This window comes from Melospiza melodia, chromosome 6, assembly GCF_035770615.1.
Source record: "Melospiza melodia melodia isolate bMelMel2 chromosome 6, bMelMel2.pri, whole genome shotgun sequence".
NCBI classification, from domain to species: Eukaryota; Metazoa; Chordata; class Aves; order Passeriformes; family Passerellidae; genus Melospiza; species Melospiza melodia.
In genome coordinates, this window is record NC_086199.1 from 51,237,978 (window position 1) to 51,259,023 (window position 21,046).

Sequence of the window (21,046 nt, forward strand, 5' to 3'; positions counted from 1 at the left end):
AGATAGAATGCTGTGCATGCTAGAGGACAGGTATGGCAAGGTTCAGTGGGCCTTGTAAAGAATTCCTTACATAACTTTCCACCTTGAAAGGTCCACTCAGTCTCCTTGCAAAATTGTCAGCAAGCTCTGCCAGAGGGCTGCTCCCGGGAGAGAGGAACCAAAAGCTTTCACTACTGTCCTTCACTTGGAAAATGAGCTGACTGCTTTCTCCAGTGTGTCTCACCCAAGCAGAGCCTCCAGCCCTTTGGGACAGGAGAGCTCAGGGGAGGCAGTTGGCTTGAATAGATTTTATTTACTATGCTCCCCCTTGGGACTGATGTGAAAAAATCCCACGTTTTCTGCCTAGGAGGCTTTGTGTGTAGTCCTCCATGAGCTAAACATTTCAGAGCAGAAAGACCTCCACAGGGATGTTTTCTACACGCTGACATTTGCCCATAACCAAAAAAAAAAATTCAAAGAGGTTAATGAAACCAAGAAACCAACAATGATTTTCTCCAAGGAGTGCTAGCAGTTTCAACAATTGCCATTACTTAATGTGCAAGCAGTTCCCGAGATTGTACATGCTAGACCAACTTCATCCTTGCTGTAACTCCTCAGAACTCAGTGGAGTTACATCAGGGATTCATTTGGTCCCTTGCTTTCAGCCATCAGTTTTAGAGGATATACAACAGTCGAGGGAACTGTTATTGTCAGCATGGGTTTATGAGTCTTTCGAGCTGCTCAGTATTTGTCTGTTACAGATACATAAGCAGGGTGAGTGTATGGAGTGAAGTTATGGGTTCAGTGTTGAAGGTAGTGGATTTTTCAGAGTTATTTTTGTACCATTAAAAGTAATAAACATTCTGGCAGCCATTATTGCTGTGAGTCTTACATAGATGCTTGAATACAGCTACACAGATCCTTGAAGCATGCACAGAAACATTTCATCTGGCAGACCACAAAACATTTCATGGAACATAGAACGTATTTGTAAATTTCTAAGCCCTGTTATCACACCAACTGACTGATGATCACAGTGTTCATGTGAATTTAGCTACACTTAATGCACCAAGGAAGTAAAGCTGATTTATGAGGCAGCCATGAGGGCAGAAATAAAACAGAAGATCTTTAGAGTAGTTCTCTGTTTTCTTAGAAACCAAATTGTCTCTGTGATTTTCAGAATAAACTGGGGAAAGGATCAGCTGGTAAATCTGAATTGTTGGATGGTGAATCTTGCATCTGCACATCAGTCAGATATTTCAGTACATGTCAGAAGCTGTGGACAGCTGCCTGAATCTTTAGGCCATATGTAGGATTGTTGGATTAAGTTATTTAAGTGTAAACTCTGACTGGAACAGATGAGCTAACAACCACTTCTGGTTGGAAATTGAGTGGTCAAAGCAACATTACTGCCTGGTCATGGCTAAGACAGTGAGCCCCTTTCCTGGATTGGTGAATCAGCTTTGCACTGATTGTTCTCAAAGCAAGGTACAAACTCGTGTGATCCCTGCTCTGGTTCCCTCCCTGCTCCGTGCTGGGAGCTCTTCCACAGCACAGGATGGTGTGTGGCCTTGTTGGGATTCCTTGCCTTCTGCTAGGGAGGCTCTTCCTTTGGGCACTGAAGGGAGGGTTTTGTCTTTGCAACCTATTAAAGTTTGGGTCACCCAGAGGAATGAACGAAGTTGCTCTGGCCTGTCACAGAACAAGTGACCACTTTACACCACTTCTCTGGGTCTTTCTGGTCTTTTCTTCTCAAGAACATTGATTTTTGCAGAATTTGGGGACTTTGGCTGAGTAAGACCTTGTCTATATTTAGTGACAACATCTCTAAACTGTGGGATCTTGGATTACTTCTCCATTTCTATATCCAAGTTCTTTTTCAACCTGCATTGACTGCACACTAACCTGCAGACTGAACCCCTTTTCTGGGGGCTCATCATCCTACACTGTGTCTTGTTGCTGTGATTTCTGCTGAGGAAAGGCCAAGAGCACAGGCCAGAAGCATCCTGCAGCCTGCTCCAGCTGGACAGTGCAGACCCATCAGCATCCTGGGCAGCAGAATGTGCCGAGTGCTGCACCTTCAGGCTGGGACGGCTCCTCAGCCTGGTGACTCCTGCATGGGTGGGTGGGTGCACAGCCACACCAGCTCTTCCCAAGGAGCTAAACTTGAAACATCCCTAGAGCCACGGTGACATACTGAGAGCAATAACCATCTCCCTCAGCTGAAATTACTCATTAGTGTTAAAATGTCAGGACCATTAACATGCAAGCAAGCCTTTTAAAATTTTGAAGACAATGGGCCATGTCCTGGAAAAGATTTGAGGTAATTGTGTTGGTTCCAGCACCATTATCCGTGAAAAATGTACTCATGCAAGTAAAGATTTGTTGGCTGGGCCCCCCATTTTTGTTAGCTTTACTTTATTGTTGTAATTACACCCAGTGGCTTATCTAATAGAGTCATGTTCTTATAAAGAAATTAAGACAATTAATGCTACTTTTAGTGAGAGTGAAATAGTAAGTAAAATTAAATTGAATTTTGACCAAGCTTTTCTTTTTTTATTTCCTAGTGTCTGAATTACAGGAAGAAGGAATAAATGCCATTAACTTACCTCTCAGTCCCATTCCATTTGAACTAGACCCTGAGGACACTATGCTAGGTAATTCACAAAAATTTTACATCTCAACTCGAAAACTTGCTGTAAAATGAAGTGTTGTGCCTGGGATAGTTTCTAATGTTTTTCTTTTAAACCTTCCAGAGGAAAATGAAGTCCGAACAATGGTGGATCCAAATTCAAGAAATGATCCAAAATTGCAAGAACTAATGAAGGTAATGAAAGCATGTAAACCCTGTCAGGAAAGTGGAACTATTTTTTAATGCCACCCCTGCCTCTTTCACTTGAGCACTTGAAAGCACTAGTTAGATATTAATTAGTTGGAACCACATGGTGCATACATCCCAGTGAAATGGGGAGGTCATTTGTGGCAGTATCTTTCTCTAGATGTGGCACAGGGAGACTTTAAAATTTCTGTTAAAATCCTGAGGCCAGAGTCTCAGTCCCATCCCATTCCCCAATTGAAGATCATGCTGATCTTCCCTTGTCTTTGTGATTCTTGGGGTTAGAACTTTAGCAGGATGCTTCATTAAAATCAACTTCAGCACCTTTAACACAATAAGATGTTAAAATTCTACTGAAAGCAAGGGAAAGATTTCAGTCCAGAAGATACTGCATTAATTAGTGTTTGTCCAGACCTTGTGGTGCATTGGCACAACCACCTCAGGTGAGTCCTTCCTGAGTCTTTCCTGTTTGCTCCTGAAGGTATGTCAGACTGTATTTTGAGCCACTGCAGTTTTGGTATTCTTTCTGCTAAGAAAAATGGCATGTGGTTTAAATTGCAAATGAATAGTGTATAATACTGCCAAATTTGTGTTTCCCACATAGGTATTAATTGACTGGATTAATGATGTGTTGGTAGGAGAGAGGATTATTGTGAAAGACTTGGCTGAAGACCTGTATGATGGACAAGTATTGCAGAAATTATTTGGTAAGAAAAAATACACGTGCACGGTGTTAAAGCACTTTGTCAAGAAGTGGATCTCTTGTTCCTGCCCAGGAGCCTAGGTATCATCTTACATTTATGGCACTAAGTGGTACAAAAATAGCATTGTGTTATGAGCCCCCTGAGCGATGGGCTGTGTGCACAGCCCTCGTGGCTGCAGTGCAATGTGTGGTGCTCTGCAGCTGGTGAGAGCAGCACAAAGCCTACCTGGGGTGCTGCAGAGGGAGGGCTCTTGTCTTGGCAGCACTCTTCACTCCAATTAAATTTATTACCTGCATATGGGCTGCACAAACTTTGCCATGTTACAAGTGGAAAGTAAGTTTGAAGGCAAGGGCAGTCTCAGTGCCATGGTGGATGTTTTTAATCTCTGCTCCTTCCATGCTATAGTTTGTTCATCGCAAGGTTCCTCTGGAAAGTTGGATTTTCTTTCTGGTTTGATGTCTGGCTTTTAACATGGCTGAGGTAATGGTGCCCAGTGGACTGCAATCTGAGCTTCAGCTGAGAAACAGATAGAGACAAGAAACTGCTAATGCAGTGTTGGCATGTGCTTTTTACACTGTTGGCTTGAAAGCCATTTTCTTAGTTATTACAGCTCATAAAGTCTCCAGTAAATTTCTTTCCAGTATCCTAAATGAATCTTGAAACATCATGTGAGCACTTCTAATAAAGACTTCACAGACTATTCCCTTCTATGAATGGTTAAACTGTTGAATATATTGTGATGGACTGGATTTGCCCAGACTGAGCAGTTGGATTGTCATGGGCAGATCTCCAGTGTCTTCACCCAAAATTCACAACATGTGTATCAGGTGCAGCCTGACTCTAAATATGCACACACTGATCTAGCATTTATTGATTTCAGAGGAATCTTTTCCATTACCCTTAATTCCTTGTGGATCAGGTCTCTGCTTACTAAATCTTCAGTCTTGTGGTGAGGAGGTGCAAGAAACCTATGCAGATAGCAGCTCTTAGGCTGGATTAGGAGATAGCAGCTCTTAGGCTGGATTAGGAGATAGCAGCTCTTAGGCTGGATTAGGAGATAGCAGCTCTTAGGCTGGATTAGGAGATAGCAGCTCTTAGGCTGCATTAGAAGATAGCAGTTCTTAGGCTGGATTAGAAGATAGCAGTTCTTAGGCTGGATTAGAAGATAGCAGTTCTTAGGCTGGATTAGGAGATAGCAGTTCTTAGGCTGGATTAGGAGATAGCAGCTCTTAGGCAGGTGGTTTAGGCTCACTCACTTTGGAAAGATATTCAGTTGGCTTTGATAGGAACAAGATCAGCTCCTACCAAAAAAGATAAATCTTAACAAAATACTCTTTTGTAGAAGTAGATTGATAAGTGACCAAGCATTTTGTTTCTGGTATTGTCACCAGGGAGCTGCTGTATTTTCTTTGCTTATTCTTTAAGGGTTAACGATAAACCACGTATGTATATACATAGCAACTGTACTAATTGTAACAAACCAATTCCTAAAGTATTTTAAAATCTACTGCAAATTTTAAGTGCAGAAAATGGCTGTGCTTTCATGGAGAGAAATTTGCCTGAGGTTTTAGCTGTTTTCATGAAAACTTGTTTGCCTTTCTTTGATGCATCCTCTGCCTCTATGAATATGGAATCACTTCCATTTTATCACTACTAGGCCAAGTAAAATTTTTATCTCTGGCATCTGAGGTAGAAGCTGGGAGGCTGAGACTGATGAAATAAAGTTGGTGTCTGTTTCCTAGGTTTGATGGTCTGCTGTGCAAGCCACTTGCAAGCAGAATGACTTTCAAGCAGAAGCAATAGAAGTAAAGGGCCTTATGTCCAAGTCTGGTGCTCCCTAAAGGGAGTTGCAGCAAATGTTTGTTAGCCAGTGGTGTGGCATAGGGCCTTCTCCTTGTCAGTGTGCAACTAAAGGCAAAATGTGAACTTATCTTTAGAAGCTCAGAAGTGTAGAGGAAAAGTGGCTCTGGAAAACCTTAGATACAAAATTAGGAAGTCTGATGTCTCCTGAATGTTCCTCTGGGTGTATGGAATGTCTTTGTGTTCTTCATGGAGCTGACAATTTTTTTTTTCTTCCATTCTTTCTTCTATCACTTCAGAGAAGCTTGAAAGTGAGAAGCTGAATGTTGCAGAAGTTACTCAGTCTGAAATTGCTCAGAAACAGAAGCTACAGACAGTACTTGAAAAGATCAATGAAACCCTTAAACTCCCTCCAAGAAGCATTAAGTGGAATGTTGACTGTAAGTTTTGTGTTTGCTGTGCTGTTCTCATCTGTTGACAGCTGGGAGGTTGTAGGTGCCATCTGGAGTTCTGAAATATCCAGTGGCATGGGAGGGCTGAAACCTGGGATTTATGGCAGGAACTGCTCTGAAGGGCGCTTCCAGATGTGACACTCTGTCCTCTTTACTGGTGCTCAGCCTTCTGTTCCAGTTAGGTGTCTTCTCAGAGCCTGTCCAAGTGTAGTGGCTTTGCTCTGAAGTCCGTGTGCATACCAGCTTAAGTTTTGTATTGCTAAATTGGCTTGTTGAAACAGGCAAGTACCTGCAGAAATGCAGCAGATGGACATAAGGACAGTTAGGTCCTAGAACTCTGTGTGAAATTTGTGACATAGATATGAATAATATTTCTGATAATTTCAGGCAAAGTCTGAACCACTAGTTTTGGTTACAAAACTCTAATCAAGACTAATTCTGTGCCTTTCCTGGTCTATTGTATTAAAAATGAACATATCTCATAGAAATGTCTTCAGTGGCCCAGCACAAGACACTTCAGTGTATATGTATTGGAGAAAGCAGGTTATCAGTTCTAGAAAATTAGGCCTCTTAATCTGTTTTAAGTTTGGTTTTCAGAATCATTTCTTGCTGGTGAATACCTTGACCAGTACATCACATTTTCCCTGTCTCCTGTACCTGTCTTGTGCTGAGCAGGTTTGTATCCTGTTCCATTCACAACAATTAGTTAGAAGGAGAGAAATATCTCAAGGGAGGAAGAGTGAATATTTGGCCATTTGACTTTCCCCTGTCTGTGGTCCTGCTGAATTTTTTGTCCCCTTCTTTTTTCAACCTGCCCCAAGTTTTCTTTCCATTCTTTATTATGCAGCTGGAGGCAGGGTGTTTGGAGTGGCCTGACAATTTAACTCCTAGTTTTAATTTAATGTTTTACATGTGTTTTAGAGCTGGAATAGAGATAGAGAGCAGCAGCTGTGTCCAGCTGTAGCACACACTGGTGGTAGGCAGACAGACATCTTTGTACTGTTCTGCTAAAGCACCTCATGTCTGACCATGGGCCCTCCAGCAGCATTTGCCAGCAATGCCACATTTTATAGCAATGTGTATCTGCATGGCATAGCTGAGACTTGCACTGTAGGATTATGGAGCAGAGTATTTTAGTGAATCTGATCGAGTTTCAGCAGTGCAGTAAGGTAGTACTTAATGATTAGTTCAAGTACAAAAAATCTAAGTGCACGGCAGTGTCAGAGATCTTTTAGGAATACTACTTTGGGGAATGCAAAAACAAAATAGAAGAAGAATAAGAAAGGCAATAATGAGGATTGGAAATTATCCACATGCATGCCAATGGTTTGATGCTTGATCAAGGATTTCCTACAGTTTGGCTTTTGATGTCTTGTAAGTTGTGTTAGTGTTAACTACCCATATATGAAACCCACTGAAAAAACCTTCAGTAACAGAACTAGAACAACTTCATGAGGAATGTTTGAGTCATTGAGTTTAATAAGTTATTGCTTAAGGCTTGTGCCAAAACAGGCTCATTTATCATCCTGCAGACATTGTGACACTTAAAAATGAATAAGTGCATGTTATGAGTACAAAAATATCTTTGTGATAGTCCATAAATCCTTATTGAAGTAAAGGGAATAAAAGAGAGGCAAGGAGAATGCAGAGACAGCACTTAAACTGTTGTACATAAAATCTGGCTTTTGGATTAGCTTTAGATTTCCATCTCCATGAGCCTGTGACACTCAGACATATTGCAAAGAGTAGTGCATTGGTGCTGATGGGGTGCCTTAAAGGTGCCCCCTGGCTCCAGGTGGCAAGAGGAAAGGAGTCCCATAATCCCTGTATGCTAAGCAGAAGTAAAAATCTGTGCCCTAGTTACTTTGCAGTTTGTAACTTGTGCTTTTAATGTCTATTTCAGCTGTTCATGCTAAAAGTCTCGTAGCCATACTTCATCTTCTGGTTGCATTATCTCAGTATTTTCGAGCACCAATCCGACTCCCTGACCATGTGTCCATCCAGGTGGTTGTTGTGCAGGTAAGAGGGGCTTTAACAGCTCTTGGTAGTGTTGTGAAGTTGACTGAGGGGTTTCTTGAAAAATGCACCTGGAGTTTCTGGCTGGGCAGGCACACGTGTGTCTCCTTGGCTGACAAGGAGCACCCGAGCATCTTCCCTGGAAAAGGCATGAGAAGAGAAAAATCTGCTTTCCCAGCTTGAGCTGTGCCTCACAATGTCTTACTTTGACTGTGAAGTGGCCAGACTGTGACAGTAAAAATACATGAAACATTATTATTGTTGGAATGTGTTTATCACCCAGAATGATCGCTAGAATTATTATTTTCCCCATTTTTTGATGCTCTTCTCACTTGTGTAGAGATTCAAATTATTCTTGGCACTGAATGATGAATTGTCACTGTTTATTACATTCGCATTTATGTTAGGTGACTAACTTCTTTTTCAGCTCTGTGCATGCTAATTTAGTTTGATTACAGTGTTGGTTTTCTCAAAGGCATGCAAAAAAATCCCCATCAACTAAATCTTTTGTCAGTCTCCTTATTGGAGCCTCATCCATTCAAATTCATGTTTTCCTGTTCATCATTTTTCTTTCAGCTGAACTTGTGCTTTCGTTATCTTATTTGTCCTCTTCCCATTTAATCTGCTTTTCTTTCTCTCAATTAACTTTGCCTTTATTTTTCACACTGCAACTGTCTTTATTTATGTCTTTGAACTGATGTTACCCTGAAGTAACTGGGTGAAAGAGCTATTGCTCAAGTTTTGTGTGGCTGAAAATCTGCAAGACAGATCTGAGAAAGTAAACATTCTCTCTTGTAGAATTCAAATAGGACAAGTTTTGTAACTTAGGGAGAAATCTGAAGGAGAGTCTCTGGTAAATGTGTCACTGGTGTCTGGTAGTGACTCATTGACTCAGATTCTGCTTCATGGGTTTCTCTACAGATGATAAAGGACAATCCCTGGGAATCTGCACTTATATGTCTAAGGCTTTGAAGAAACCTAACCTTTGGCTATTATAAATGTATTATTTATACTGGTTTATCTCAAAGTTCCACCAAAACCAACTGGAGTACAGTGAGTAGGGCATCTTAATGATGAAAAACTAAATGACAAAAATAACACAGTCCTTAAAGAAAGAATCAGAACCTCTGCTGTCATTCCATACCTCCAGACAAAATTCCAGTTTAAATCAGTGGGCATCATTATCCTCTTGTTTAACAGGCTAATGTAGTTCAAGAGCAAATCCACTGAAGTCAGTACAGATAAACCAATTTAAAACAATAAGTAGTGGGAGAATCTGGCTCACTCTTGGTTGCACAGCTGCAGCTCAGGCGCCAGTGGTTGGCAGGGGAGGCAGTTCCACCAGAATAATCTCCAAGTCATGTTGAAGGAGATTTTGTCCTGCAGACCCTGACCTTGGTGAAATCCAGTGAACTCCAGAGTTCTGCTGATTCCTATTAACAGAGGGTGGGGGCCAGTATATTTACTGTAATTGTAATTGCTGTAATTGTTTCAGACATTTCTCTTTTTTTTTTTTTAATGGTGGGTGAAGGTTTTATTTTTGTTTTTTAAATCTGTCTTTCACATCCTGTGTGATGGAACTGATTCTATATCATGCATCATGTACTCTTTGAACTCACAGAAGTTTTAATCAACCGTCAGCAGGTCCTAATGGCTGATTTAGTGGTCAGGCTTGCACGCCTCATGTTCTGAACACTTACGCATTCTGTAAAGAAAGATCAAGCCTAGGGAAGCTTAACAGACTATGCAGTAGCTGTTTTAAAATTCTGCTGTGCATGGTTTAATAAAGAGAACAGGAGAGACAGAAATAAAGGAACAAAGTGGTTTTATGAAGTCTTTTAAGAAAGACTCCCTTAATTCATTTCATGATTTTGTTAGGCATAGAAACACATAAAACGTGAGGGTTGCTATGTTGGCTGGATGTAGTTTATTGAAATAGAAAAAGCATATTTGTGAAACAAAAAATGTGCTCGTGTCTAACAGGTAATCAGCCTAGTTCTTATGAAAGCTTATTTCCTTTGGCTCTTTTGTACAAAAGCTGTTAGCAATGAGAGTGATATGAAATCTGGGTTTAAGCTGATTTAGGAAAAAATGTGATAGTTGGACCTTTTGTAGCTACTCTATTATTTTCTTTTCCTGCCATAACAGTAGAATAAATAACTTTGAACAAAGCCCAGGCTTTGTTTGATCATATCTACTGAAATGACTGAGAGCTTTTTTGGAGAGCTAGGTCTTGTCATCATTTTGCCTCTTCTTAAAAATTATGTATTTCTACCATCCACGGATGGTTAGATGACAGATTGTTTGTGTCCAAGAGATGGAAATCTGAGAGTGTAAGAATGCATTGGCAGAGCAGCCAGAATGGCTTCAGCATGTTCTGGGACAGCAGTTCTGGGGTGCATGAACTGCTCTTAGGCAGAGCTAGGGAATTATTGGGATGAGATGAGTGTGTAAATCACAGCCCTAATCAGAGATCCTTGGTACCACTGCCTGGGAAGGTCTGAAAGGGTTTGGAGCAGCACTGACTCCAGGTTCCAGTGAAGTCTTCTCTGGACCCCTGACAAATGCATTTGTTCTTTCAAGCTCCAGAATAATTCTGCATTTCACTTTGGTGGGGCAATTATAAAACATGGTCCTCCAGGTGAAATGAGTTGTAACAAGACATAGGCAAAAAGCCATCCAAATAATGGCAAGGTTTTCAGACTGGGGCTTTGTGGGGGAAATTAAGCAGCTGGCCCTCAGTTACATAAAAATGCTGACTCAAAAGGAGATAAGAGATCTTTTCTAATTCCAGATGTACTACCTTTTTTTGTTCTAGGGAGTTGCCAATTTTAAATGGTAACTGATTAGGAATATCTTCAGGGCCTTCTGAAGTCTTTCAGCTGTGAGGGAAGAAAATGCCAAGCCTGTTCATTAATGTCTTCTGTTATCACTGGAATGCATCTCCAGCTTTTCTTTTTAATGGTGAATTTTAATTCATGCCTCTTTTCTCAGGGACTTTCAAATAATTGATTTTTATAGCTTGTTGTTTTAATTTTAGCCGCTGTTGCCTTTAAGAAACATGCTGGATAGTCTTTCAGTCCTCAGCAGCACCTCTCTGTATTTTCAGGAATATTGTGTCATTCTCTGTCTAGTATAAGACAAACCTCACAATAGGTGACGTCAGTGCTGGGGTCAATTCTGAGTGAAGAGTTTTTAAAGAGCAAGAGATTATGAGAAGCAGCCTTCAGAGGAGGTGCTTAGACCCGTGTTTTAGGGTCCATTCCATTGGGAATTTACCTGTCTTTTTACAAATCAAAGGTATAGGAAGGTCTGTCTTGACATGTGCTGGTCAAATGAGTGTCCAGGGGATGCACGTTGTGTTTGGGCAGTGTGGAAATCCCATCAGTGTTAGTGGTCAGGTGCCAGACACAAAACAAGGGTTTGGGATCATTTTGGTTTGGGGTTTTTGTTTGTTTTTGTTGTTATTGTCAACAACAAGGCTGCGGATTTTTTTCTTTTAATATTTTAGCTGCATTTTATCGCAAAAGGAAATATTTTTAATATCAGTGCTGGAGTATATTTCTGGCAGTTTTTGTGTGCTTGCAGAGAGAAGGTATAGAGCATTATAAACCTTTTTCTGTTCCCATATTCCCAGTCTGATCACTGAAAGCTACAGATGGCATTGCTGTGGTGCTCAGCCCCTGTGGGAGATGAGAGCAGCAGGGTTCTTGCTGCATGAGGCATCAATGGCATATCAGAGTCCTCATGAGGAGGAAATAAAAGTTTCCTTTCACCCTGAAGCAAAGGGAAAAATAAACAAAAATACCAAACAGAGTGAAGATCCAAGTTGTGCTAGCATGAGCTAGATTGTGACTTGGGCTTTCAGTTAGTTCTGGAGACAGCACTCACTGCTGTCTGCACAAGCTGGGAGTGGAGGTAGCCCTAAATTATGTCATTCTAAATTATGTCATTCTTCCTCAGGCTTTGATAGGCAATGCCTCTGCAGCTGCTCTGTGCCCCCTCTTCCACAGTGTAACACCCTCGACTCCCCTGTCTTTTAAGTTCTCCAGGGTCCTCCCTCAATGCATTTTTCACTATGTGCAAGATATTTACAAACTGGACTTTCAAAAATAGCATGGGAAACCCCCTGAAACTGTCATCTAGCTGCAAGGACAGTTCACATTGCTCCAGGTGCCAGTCTGGAATGACCCAGAGGGAAGTGTTCAGCTTTACTTGAGAAATAAATATATTTATTGATATATTTTAGTAATACAATGTAGAAGGAAAAATATATCAAGAAATGTATTTTAGTAGTGGAAGAAATAGACAAGCCTGGCTCAGTCCTCAGCACATCACACACTCAGGACTGCCTCAGGTAGGGATGTGCTGTCTTCTCCAAGGAAGGAGAAAGCAGCAGCCCCAGTTCAGATGCCATGAAGGACTTTTCTAAAGGTAATTCTCCTTTTTGCTTTTCCACATAGAAGATGAGTATAGGACCAGCATAAATCTATTTTTCTCATTTCCTTGTATGACAGGGAGTGAAGAATCATGAGTAATTGGCTGATATCTTGTCTAGACTTGAAATGGAGTTGTCAGCATTTGCCTGACTTGTCTCTGTGTACTGCAAATTTTTGGTAATACCAGCGAACAGGATTGACAGAGAGAGCACAAAGAGAGGCAAAACATATGTGTGGTATTTACAGCAGCAGGCCCAGATGAGTGTGATCAGCAAACTGAAACAGTGTCAAACTCTTCAAGTGCTGCATTTTGCAGCTGATTCAAGCAGCAGTGACTGGAGCTGGCTTCTGCCAGGTTGGGCACAGCCTCTGGGCAAAGGCTCCTCAGCACCAGCTCCCATCTGGGGTACATCAGAGTCACTGCTGGACCAGCATGGCAGTGTGGATTTTTGGTTTCTGTCAGAAGCCTATAGAGCTGTTTGTCAGCAGAGAAAGGAAACACTGAGGGGAAAAAAAAAAAAAAGAGTACAAACAGGGCAAAAAGAAAAGAACAAAAAGAGCAAATAGCCTGGGAGCACGATTTTTGCAAAAGAGAAGCGTGGGCACCATCTGCCAAGCTGTTCACTGAAATACAGGGCTTAATTCAGCTCACCTAGACCTATCTCCACCAAAATACTTACATGTGTGTTTGGGTGTTTCAAATGTCTCGCTGAATTGGGGCCTTTAAAAGAAAAGTGAATTAAGAACAATGGAGAAAGGAAAATAAATACTTCCTTCTACAGGTGGAGTTTCAGGTTTCTTGTTAATGTATAAAAGAGTTCTCTGAAATACTTGCAAGGTAAAATAATATATTACTTGTGAAAATTTGTGTAAGAAAAGGTCTTATTCTGCAGGTTTCTTATCTAATTATATTTGTGGATCACAAATTTTTACTGTACCCTAAGCATTAAACTTTAGTGAGAAAAATGTCGCTTTTTTCCTTTTTGCAGAAACGAGAAGGAATCCTCCAGTCTCGACAAATCCAAGAGGAAATAACTGGTAACACTGAGTATGTCAACACCACATTTGCCAGCAGTACAGTAATTGAACACAGATGTGTCTCAGAAATTCAAACATTTGCTGATATTTAGCTTTCAGTATTGGGGTTCCAGGGAAGATGATGCATCAGCCAGTGACTGTATTTTAGCCTTTTCAAGAGCTGCAAACAACCATCTAAAAATACAAAAGGGGGAGGAAATAGAGAGGTGGGGAACTAAAAGCAGGACTTTAGGTGTGTAAAATGATGGTAGTAAGCCTTGTATGTGCCATTTCACTGAACATTTCATAACAGAAAAGTTGTTCCAAACCAAAAGGGAACAGTAGTAGAATATCCAGATTTCTAATTGAATGGAGAGAAGCTGCACTACTGACTTATTATTAATCTGTATGGATTTATGTGTGATAGTTATATGAAGGATCAACTGGAGCGAAATCCTGCAGTTCCTAAGAACCCAGCCCAAGCCTTGTTTGGGCTGGATTTCTATTGTGGTTGGTGTGGTAGATGCATCTTTGAAGCAGAGGGAAGAGTTTTCTCAAAATCAACATGGAAAAGCCTTCTTGACTCAGGCAGGTTGTGCTGGTCTGGTTCGAAGTAGGGAATATGGGATCTGGCCTCCTGAGACTTTGGTGGAGACAAGAGATGTTATACTGATAGACTCCAGACTAACCCTGGAGTAACTTGGTGAAGTTATTCCCAAAATTCTCCTAAATCCATGGATCTACTCCATTAGTCACCAAGCTGAAGATCATGGTATGAAGATCATACCATGTATGCTGGGTTTTGTTGCAGCACAATATCTGCAGGTGAATTATATGTAACTGTTTTGTTCTTTTCAATTTTTCCCCCCCAGGGCATTATCAGGAAGGCATGGTAAGTTCATTTGATTATTGTCTCTTTTCTTGAGGCAGCCAGAGGGTACATGAGTTCTCCAGTGGGTGGTCACTTTGATCAAGTGGCAAGAAAGGAGAGGATTTCAGGTTGCCCTGGTAAATAAGCACCACAGGCTGTTGTGGCAGTTAACACAAGGAGAAAAAAGCCAATAAAATCACTCTGACCATCTTTAAAACACATTTCATTGCTGTCCAGCACTTGTTAATTTCCATATGCTTTGTGGTTTAACCTGCAGAACATTACTGCAGTGGTATTGATGGTCCTGAGTTCCCAGCAATGTGAAATGGTGTCTTATCATGAACCAGCTGGTGAATGTTGATATTCCACATCCATTACCTACTTATACTTTAAAGATGTGGAGTCATTATTCAGCAGGCCCTGTGCCTCGTGTGTCTCACTGCCAGGATTGAGGCTGGACAATAGAAAACACTCCCCTGAGTCTTGCTTGGTGTAAAGTCTGCCTTCCACAAATGCCTTTGGGTTTTTTCTTAAATTGAGGAATATGAATGTTTGTTGAGTCATTTGCTGTTATTCAGGTGGTTGTTGAAACACAAATTGCTCAGAAAAGGCTCTGGTGCCTTTTTACGTATTTTTCTCTTTTCTTCAGAAGGTGGCTGCAGTAGCACTCCAGTCATGCTACCTTAGGTTGGCTGTCCTAAATTGCCTCAGAGAATGGCCAAAAACATCTGTACAAAGGATTGTATTGCAGAAGTTTAATCATAAACCTGCTTTATAATGCAGTCAGTGGCCCTTGGGGAAAATCTTCCTCTGTAGATACAGTGACTAATGTAAACTCATGTTCTTCTGCAGAAATGATTTGGTTACTTGGCTGTCTCTATCTGGCTGTTCAAGATCTCATGCAGAAAGATGCTATTGTTAGTTCATTTTTGAGAAATGGGGTCTTTAGGTGACCCAAATCCTACCTGAAAATGATGCTTTTTTGTGAATAATAGAGAATAAGTTACTGACAGCTCACAGCAAGAGAGAAGTATGCAAACTCCTTGGCACTTGGAATTCAGAGACTATATTGAACCATTTTGCTGACTGTGCTGTCTGAAATGAATGTGTGTCTCAGGAAGTGTTTATTCTGCACTGGAACAACTGCTGCCCAGTATATTAATGGCCCTGAATGTTTTTCAGAAAGAGATGCATTCGACACTTTATTTGACCATGCCCCAGACAAGCTCAATGTAGTGAAAAAGGTTGGAAGGTTTTTTATTTCTGAAATACCTCTTGTGCTCATGTGCATGCTTGTGTGTATCAGATGGTGTGGATGTGCTGTGTGTGGATATAATGTATAATGGCATGCTTTGCATACATTAAATACAATTAAGCTTTATGCTTAAATACACAAAGTCATGATTATAATCTTAGTTTTTATTTAATGTTTAGCAGCATGAACTTAACTTTGGAACATGGAACAACATACAGTTATCAAAGTTTCCATCAGGAGAATTCTCACAAAGTGTGTGCTGAGTAGAACCCAACTGGTACATTGACTGTACTGATGCCAATGAGATATCCAGTTTACAGCTGCCAGAGGTTTGACCCTAGAGTATTTTGGCTGCTGTCAGATTTGAGTGGAGTCCAATTACCCACTTCTCCCTAGTCTGCTAAAAATTTGGGGATTTTCTATGTTTTAACAGTGTATTTATATATATATATATATATATATATATCACATTCATTTTAGTTCTGTTCATCATTCTTGTAAAAAATAGTTTTAAACAATTTTAAATGTCACATTTCAATTTCAAAATTTGGAGATTGTGTTGCAGTCTCTTCACTCATGCAGATTCTCTTCTGAGTGGAGTTCACACTGCTGGCGTTGAGCTGCTGCCCTGCTGAATGGGCCTTCATTGCAGTGTTTTCATATTTCAGACTCTCATCACCTTTGTGAACAAGCATCTGAATAAGTTGAATTTAGAGGTGACTGAACTGGATACACAGGTAGGATTTTATAGCCTTTCTTAAAGGGGAGAGGTAGTTGCACTCTGTTGTGGACTGTGCCCTCATCTTTATCCAGAAATTTCACTGAATTATTGTTCAATGAGCTCTAAGATGTTATTTCAGCAGGAAATCCTTCATTTCTAAAGACGTACAAAGAAGAACCTCACCAATCAAGCATCTAAAACAGTTTAGTATCTCCATTAGCATAAAAATTAATTACCAAATGCTACCTTGTGGGTGCTGCCAAGTGCTGCAAGGAGGACCTGCTTGTTTTGGTCAGGAAGGGGTTGTGTGCACTTGGTTTGCTGCAGTACCAGGCTGAGCAGTTGTTTCCTGCCTACCTTTGCACAAGCACATGGGATCACAAAGCCTCCATTCAGGGGGAATTCAGGATTCTCCAGAGCAAAGCTGCTCAAGTGTACAGGCAGCTGTACAGCTGGGCTGCAGGCTTGATTGCACCACAGAAATAATGTGCTGCATGCTCTTCTGTCGTGTTCTCAGCTGCTAAATTGGCTGAAAAGAAGCTAAAAGAAAAGCTTAATCCTGCTGTATTAATACCTCCCCATGTGAACAACTGCAGCAGTTATTGTAAGAAAATTACGGGGTCAGGCAGGAAGGGATTGGGATCTGCACTCTCAAAAAACCCCAGGTGTCTTCAGGTCAGGCTTTATTTTATATCTTGGTTCATGTTATTAAGAATTTCTGCTTTATTTACACACCTACCAATCTGATAGAGATTTTTCAAAGGTAAAATTAGGATTTAGATGGAAATTGTGTGTAAAGGCTTTCAAAAGGGCATTTCCTATTTCTGCTCATTGCATCATTTACCTTGGGGGAAAACATTCAAAAGTACCTAGAAACTCCTTAAGCATTTATCTGAAACAGCATTCCCTGAAATGAGAGGTTGTGTTTCCATCAGCTGAAGGAAAATCACCTGCCTGAGGAAGGTGATGGGCTGATAGACCCATAGACCTGATGCCACTGGGGTAGGAGTGAGAGTGACAAAACCACAGAAACATGGAATGGTTTGGGTTAGAGGGGACCTTAAAGATCATCCAGCTCCACTCCTCCTGCAGAGGCGCCTCCACCAGAGCAGCTTGCTCAGAGCCCCATCCAGCCTTGGTCACTTCCCTGGGCAAATCTGTTCCAGGACTCCATTGTCAAATAAGGAAAGCAGTGAACTATTTTTCAGAAAATGTACTGAGAAATGTTTTGGTTTTTTTTTTTTCCACAGTTTGCAGATGGAGTGTACTTAGTCCTGCTAATGGGTCTCTTGGAAGGCTATTTTGTTCCCCTGCACAGCTTCTTTTTGACTCCTGATAGTTTTGAACAAAAGGTAACTAGATTTCATCTTTCTGTTAAAAACAAGCATATAAATATGTCTAGTTGTAGAAGGATAACACAAACTTTTGTGCATAAGTTTGATGCTAATAGCTGAAGTCAAGAAAGGACTGTACTGCTAACCATTTCCAAGTATTTAAAAAATCAGTATTAATACTTAGCTGGAATGAAACAGAAAATTATATTAATGATGGGGTGGTTAGCAAGTATTAACAGATTTTGGCAGCCATTGTGTGGTGCTGTCATTATACAAGACCTACTGTTCATTAACATATATAGGATTACACACAGGCACTGATGACAGAATTGATTTTCTTTGTGTGTCCAAAATCCAAGAATTTAATGTTGGAAAGGTTTAAAGGGTTTTTGAAGTATAAAGGCGTATATGTACAATGTGTCAATTTAAGACCAACATTACATCAGTGTCTGTAGCTATCCAGGCAATTCATCTGTCTGTTCAAGACAAGAGCACTTCAGGGGCCATCATGTTCCAATTTTTGAACTTGTAGGAAGTGGGCTGTGCTAACTTGTGAGTAATTTTGTTAAGGGTTGTGTTAGTTCATGTTAACTTTCAATTACCTTTATCTTTCTGCAACCACCATCACCCAGAAACAGCAAAACAATGGACTGTCTGGATTCCAAAGACCAGATCTACAGAGCCCTGACTATTTTTTCCTTTTGAATATCTTTTAAATATGTCTTGTCTTGACCATTTGCACTGTACAGAGTTCACAAGAGTGACTGCCTCTGTTGTATTGCCAGGTTGTCAATGTATCCTTTGCATTTGAGCTAATGCAGGATGGTGGATTGGAAAAACCAAAGCCAAGACCAGAAGGTACCTGTTCTACCTTTTTTCTATCTCCTTAAAAATTTGTGTGGGCTCCAGATCTTACAAGGTTACAGTGTGGCTAAGTGAAGGTAAAGTTAATCAGCAGCAAAAGGGAACTCAGTATTTTTGTAGTGCTCAGGGAACTCTGTATTTTAAATGCTCTTTTTCAAAGGTTGCAATACTTCCTTTATTCATTGGCCAAACATATGCAGTAATACTCCAATATTCCCTGAAAGAAAGAGAGCACAGTTGTGATTGGTGTCACTGGCAGGTGTCAGTTGCTCCAATTGCTCCATTTTCCTCCATCTCACATTTTTACGCTAAACCTTGAGTATTCCAGTAATTTATAAGATTTTCACAAACGAAGGAGATGTTGTGGAAGCTGAATTTCAAATGTTCACATACCTGCCTTTGGATGCAGGACCTAATAATGCATATTCAAATTAGATGTAGAGCTGGTGACTAACTGTAGATTGTGCTTCAAGGAGGATAAAGGTTTTGCTGCTGACTTTGGGAGCATTGGGATTCCACTCCTCTTTGTTCATACACATACAGTGTTCAAATCCAGCTTTTCAGGCTGGAGACAGAGCCCTGGATTCACCAGGGCAATGGGTATCTCTTGTTGCTCCTCCTGTGAGGAGTTACCACTTCTTACCATGCAGGAGCTGGGTGTGCAGCTTCTCCTCCCCTCTTCCCACCAGGAATGATATCTGGGCTCCTGCTGGTTACCTGCCACAAAAATCAACATAGCTGTTTCTTTTCAAGGCCAATTTCAGACTTACATTTCACAGTCTTTTCCTGCCACAATATTGGATTGTCATTCCCTGAGGAGCTGACATAAGCTCATGTCAGAGTGCTGCTTCTAGCAGTCAGAACTCTTGGGAGATTGAGGCACTGCTTGCTCAATCAGGTTCTGCTCCATTCAGGGTTTTTTCCATCCCTCCCAACTTCCAGGTTATAACAGCCACAGACACACACACACACACACACAAAAAATAATGCATCTCAGGATCGAGCCTGTGCATTAAATCTCCACCTACCCAGCCTGGTTTTTTTACTTCTTTTGACTGGTTGAACTCTTATCCACAGTCATGCTTAGCTGTACCACTGGTGAGTGTATCACAAGCCTTTATGTCTGAAATAGTCAAAGTGAGAATGAGGAAACAGTGAAATCGAGGGATCCAAGTAAAACACAGAGTATCTGTGATCCCTTGCTCCCCATGGATGGTTTAAAATTCTTATGGCATTTAATTTTTCAGGTATTTATTGCTCTAGGGGACAGCTAATTTTTCCAGTATAAATCAAGCCATAAGGATATTTCAGCATATATAAGACATTTCTTGTGCAATTATTGAAATGCTTAATATGAAACTTCCTGCCCAAAGTGAATGGAAAAACACATGTGTTTTATGTGTTGTTACATTGGGCACAATGCCCGTACTTAAAATTTCCAGTGAGCAAAAGAGTATTGAAAAGGATCTTACCCTAAATGTGTACACTAAATACTCTTTGAATTCCTACACTGTTTCTTTGAGGTCCTTGAGGAAAAAATATGCTGAAAAGTGCTTTAGAATATGAGAAACATATTTAGTGGGGAAAAAAAAAGAATGCAGTTAAATAAATGAGTATGAAAACCAATGATTTTTATGGGGTCAACAGTTTATTTGGGTTATTTGCAATATAATCAAAAAGGTCTTAAAAAGCTTTCTGTGACCTTTTACTTTAAAAATGGCTGGAACATTAATCTGCTGAATCTATAATGAATTCATTTGCAGTTTGAGCTTTTTCAGAGCTCCTTGCAATGTGTACATCAAAGCCAAACTCAAGTTTCTCTTTTAGAAACTTACTTACAACCAGTGAAATGTTACATGTGCTGGTCAAACCCCATGTAGCAATGGCAATAACCCATCTTTCTCTGGGAGTGTGCTTCTTTTACTTTGAGCCCTTCTGTGGGATTTTGTTGTTGTGGTGGTGTCTTTTTTGTCGTGGTGTCTTTGCAAAGAACTAACAAAGTTACTTCTTTAATAATAGAAGTTCTGTATTTGGAAAAAAAGTAATTCTGCACCTTGCTGCTGGCCTGAAAGAGGAAACTTCCAGTGTTGCATGCAAACAGTATTACAGATTGCTGTGGGATGTTGTGGGGGCAATGCACCCTTCCTGCAGCTTTTGGCATTTCCTCTGCATTTTATACCAAGCATTTTTCATCTGATTTATAAAGAGCCACAAACCAATGCTGGCTCTGGTTATATGACCAAGGCCCAGAATAAAATCTAGCCTTGAGTGTTTCCACCCTTTGTCCATGGACGTAAATTCAATGTCTTTAGTTGGCACACTTACCAGGCATAGGTTTGATTGGATTAATTATTTAAAGTGTGACCCTTCACAATCTGTGAGAAACATCAATGTAGAAAAATAGAATGGCTAAACTCTGGTGATTATATGCACCATTTACTGGGTTCACTTGGAGGTTTTGGCCAATTCCAAGAACACAGTTAGGAATTTGAGTTCTTATGCATTCAGCAGAAAGAGATGGGACAATTCTGATTCCACTCTGCTCTTTCTGGGGCAGTTCTGAATCCGTGTTTGAGATTGACTCAAGCACTGGTGTAGACTGCTGCAGTAGTGCTTGTCAGTTTGTTTTATAGATTTCTTGTGAAATAATATTGACTTTCTCAAGAACTGCTCTTTGAAACAGAAGGTATTCATTAGCTTTTTGTTTCATATAAATCCTTTACTCTAGATGTTGAGTTTCTGAGGACTGATTCAGCCA

At 40.5% G+C, this 21,046-nt stretch overlaps 1 protein-coding gene across 4 annotated transcripts in view; it reads left to right on the forward strand.

Moving 5' to 3' along the window:
• The window catches only part of PARVA (parvin alpha), a 62,695-nt gene that overhangs the window by 36,204 nt on the left and 5,445 nt on the right, over window positions 1-21,046 (forward strand). For all 4 annotated transcript variants that reach the window (XM_063158122.1, XM_063158125.1, XM_063158124.1 and 1 more), the window contains exons 2-12: window positions 2,547-2,636; window positions 2,736-2,806; window positions 3,420-3,522; window positions 5,619-5,759; window positions 7,675-7,790; window positions 13,216-13,274; window positions 14,116-14,135; window positions 15,297-15,358; window positions 16,038-16,106; window positions 17,341-17,442; window positions 18,210-18,282. In XM_063158122.1, the coding sequence (XP_063014192.1) occupies window positions 2,547-2,636; window positions 2,736-2,806; window positions 3,420-3,522; window positions 5,619-5,759; window positions 7,675-7,790; window positions 13,216-13,274; window positions 14,116-14,135; window positions 15,297-15,358; window positions 16,038-16,106; window positions 17,341-17,442; window positions 18,210-18,282 (906 nt within the window). The remainder of the gene's footprint in view (window positions 1-2,546; window positions 2,637-2,735; window positions 2,807-3,419; window positions 3,523-5,618; window positions 5,760-7,674; window positions 7,791-13,215; window positions 13,275-14,115; window positions 14,136-15,296; window positions 15,359-16,037; window positions 16,107-17,340; window positions 17,443-18,209; window positions 18,283-21,046) is intronic.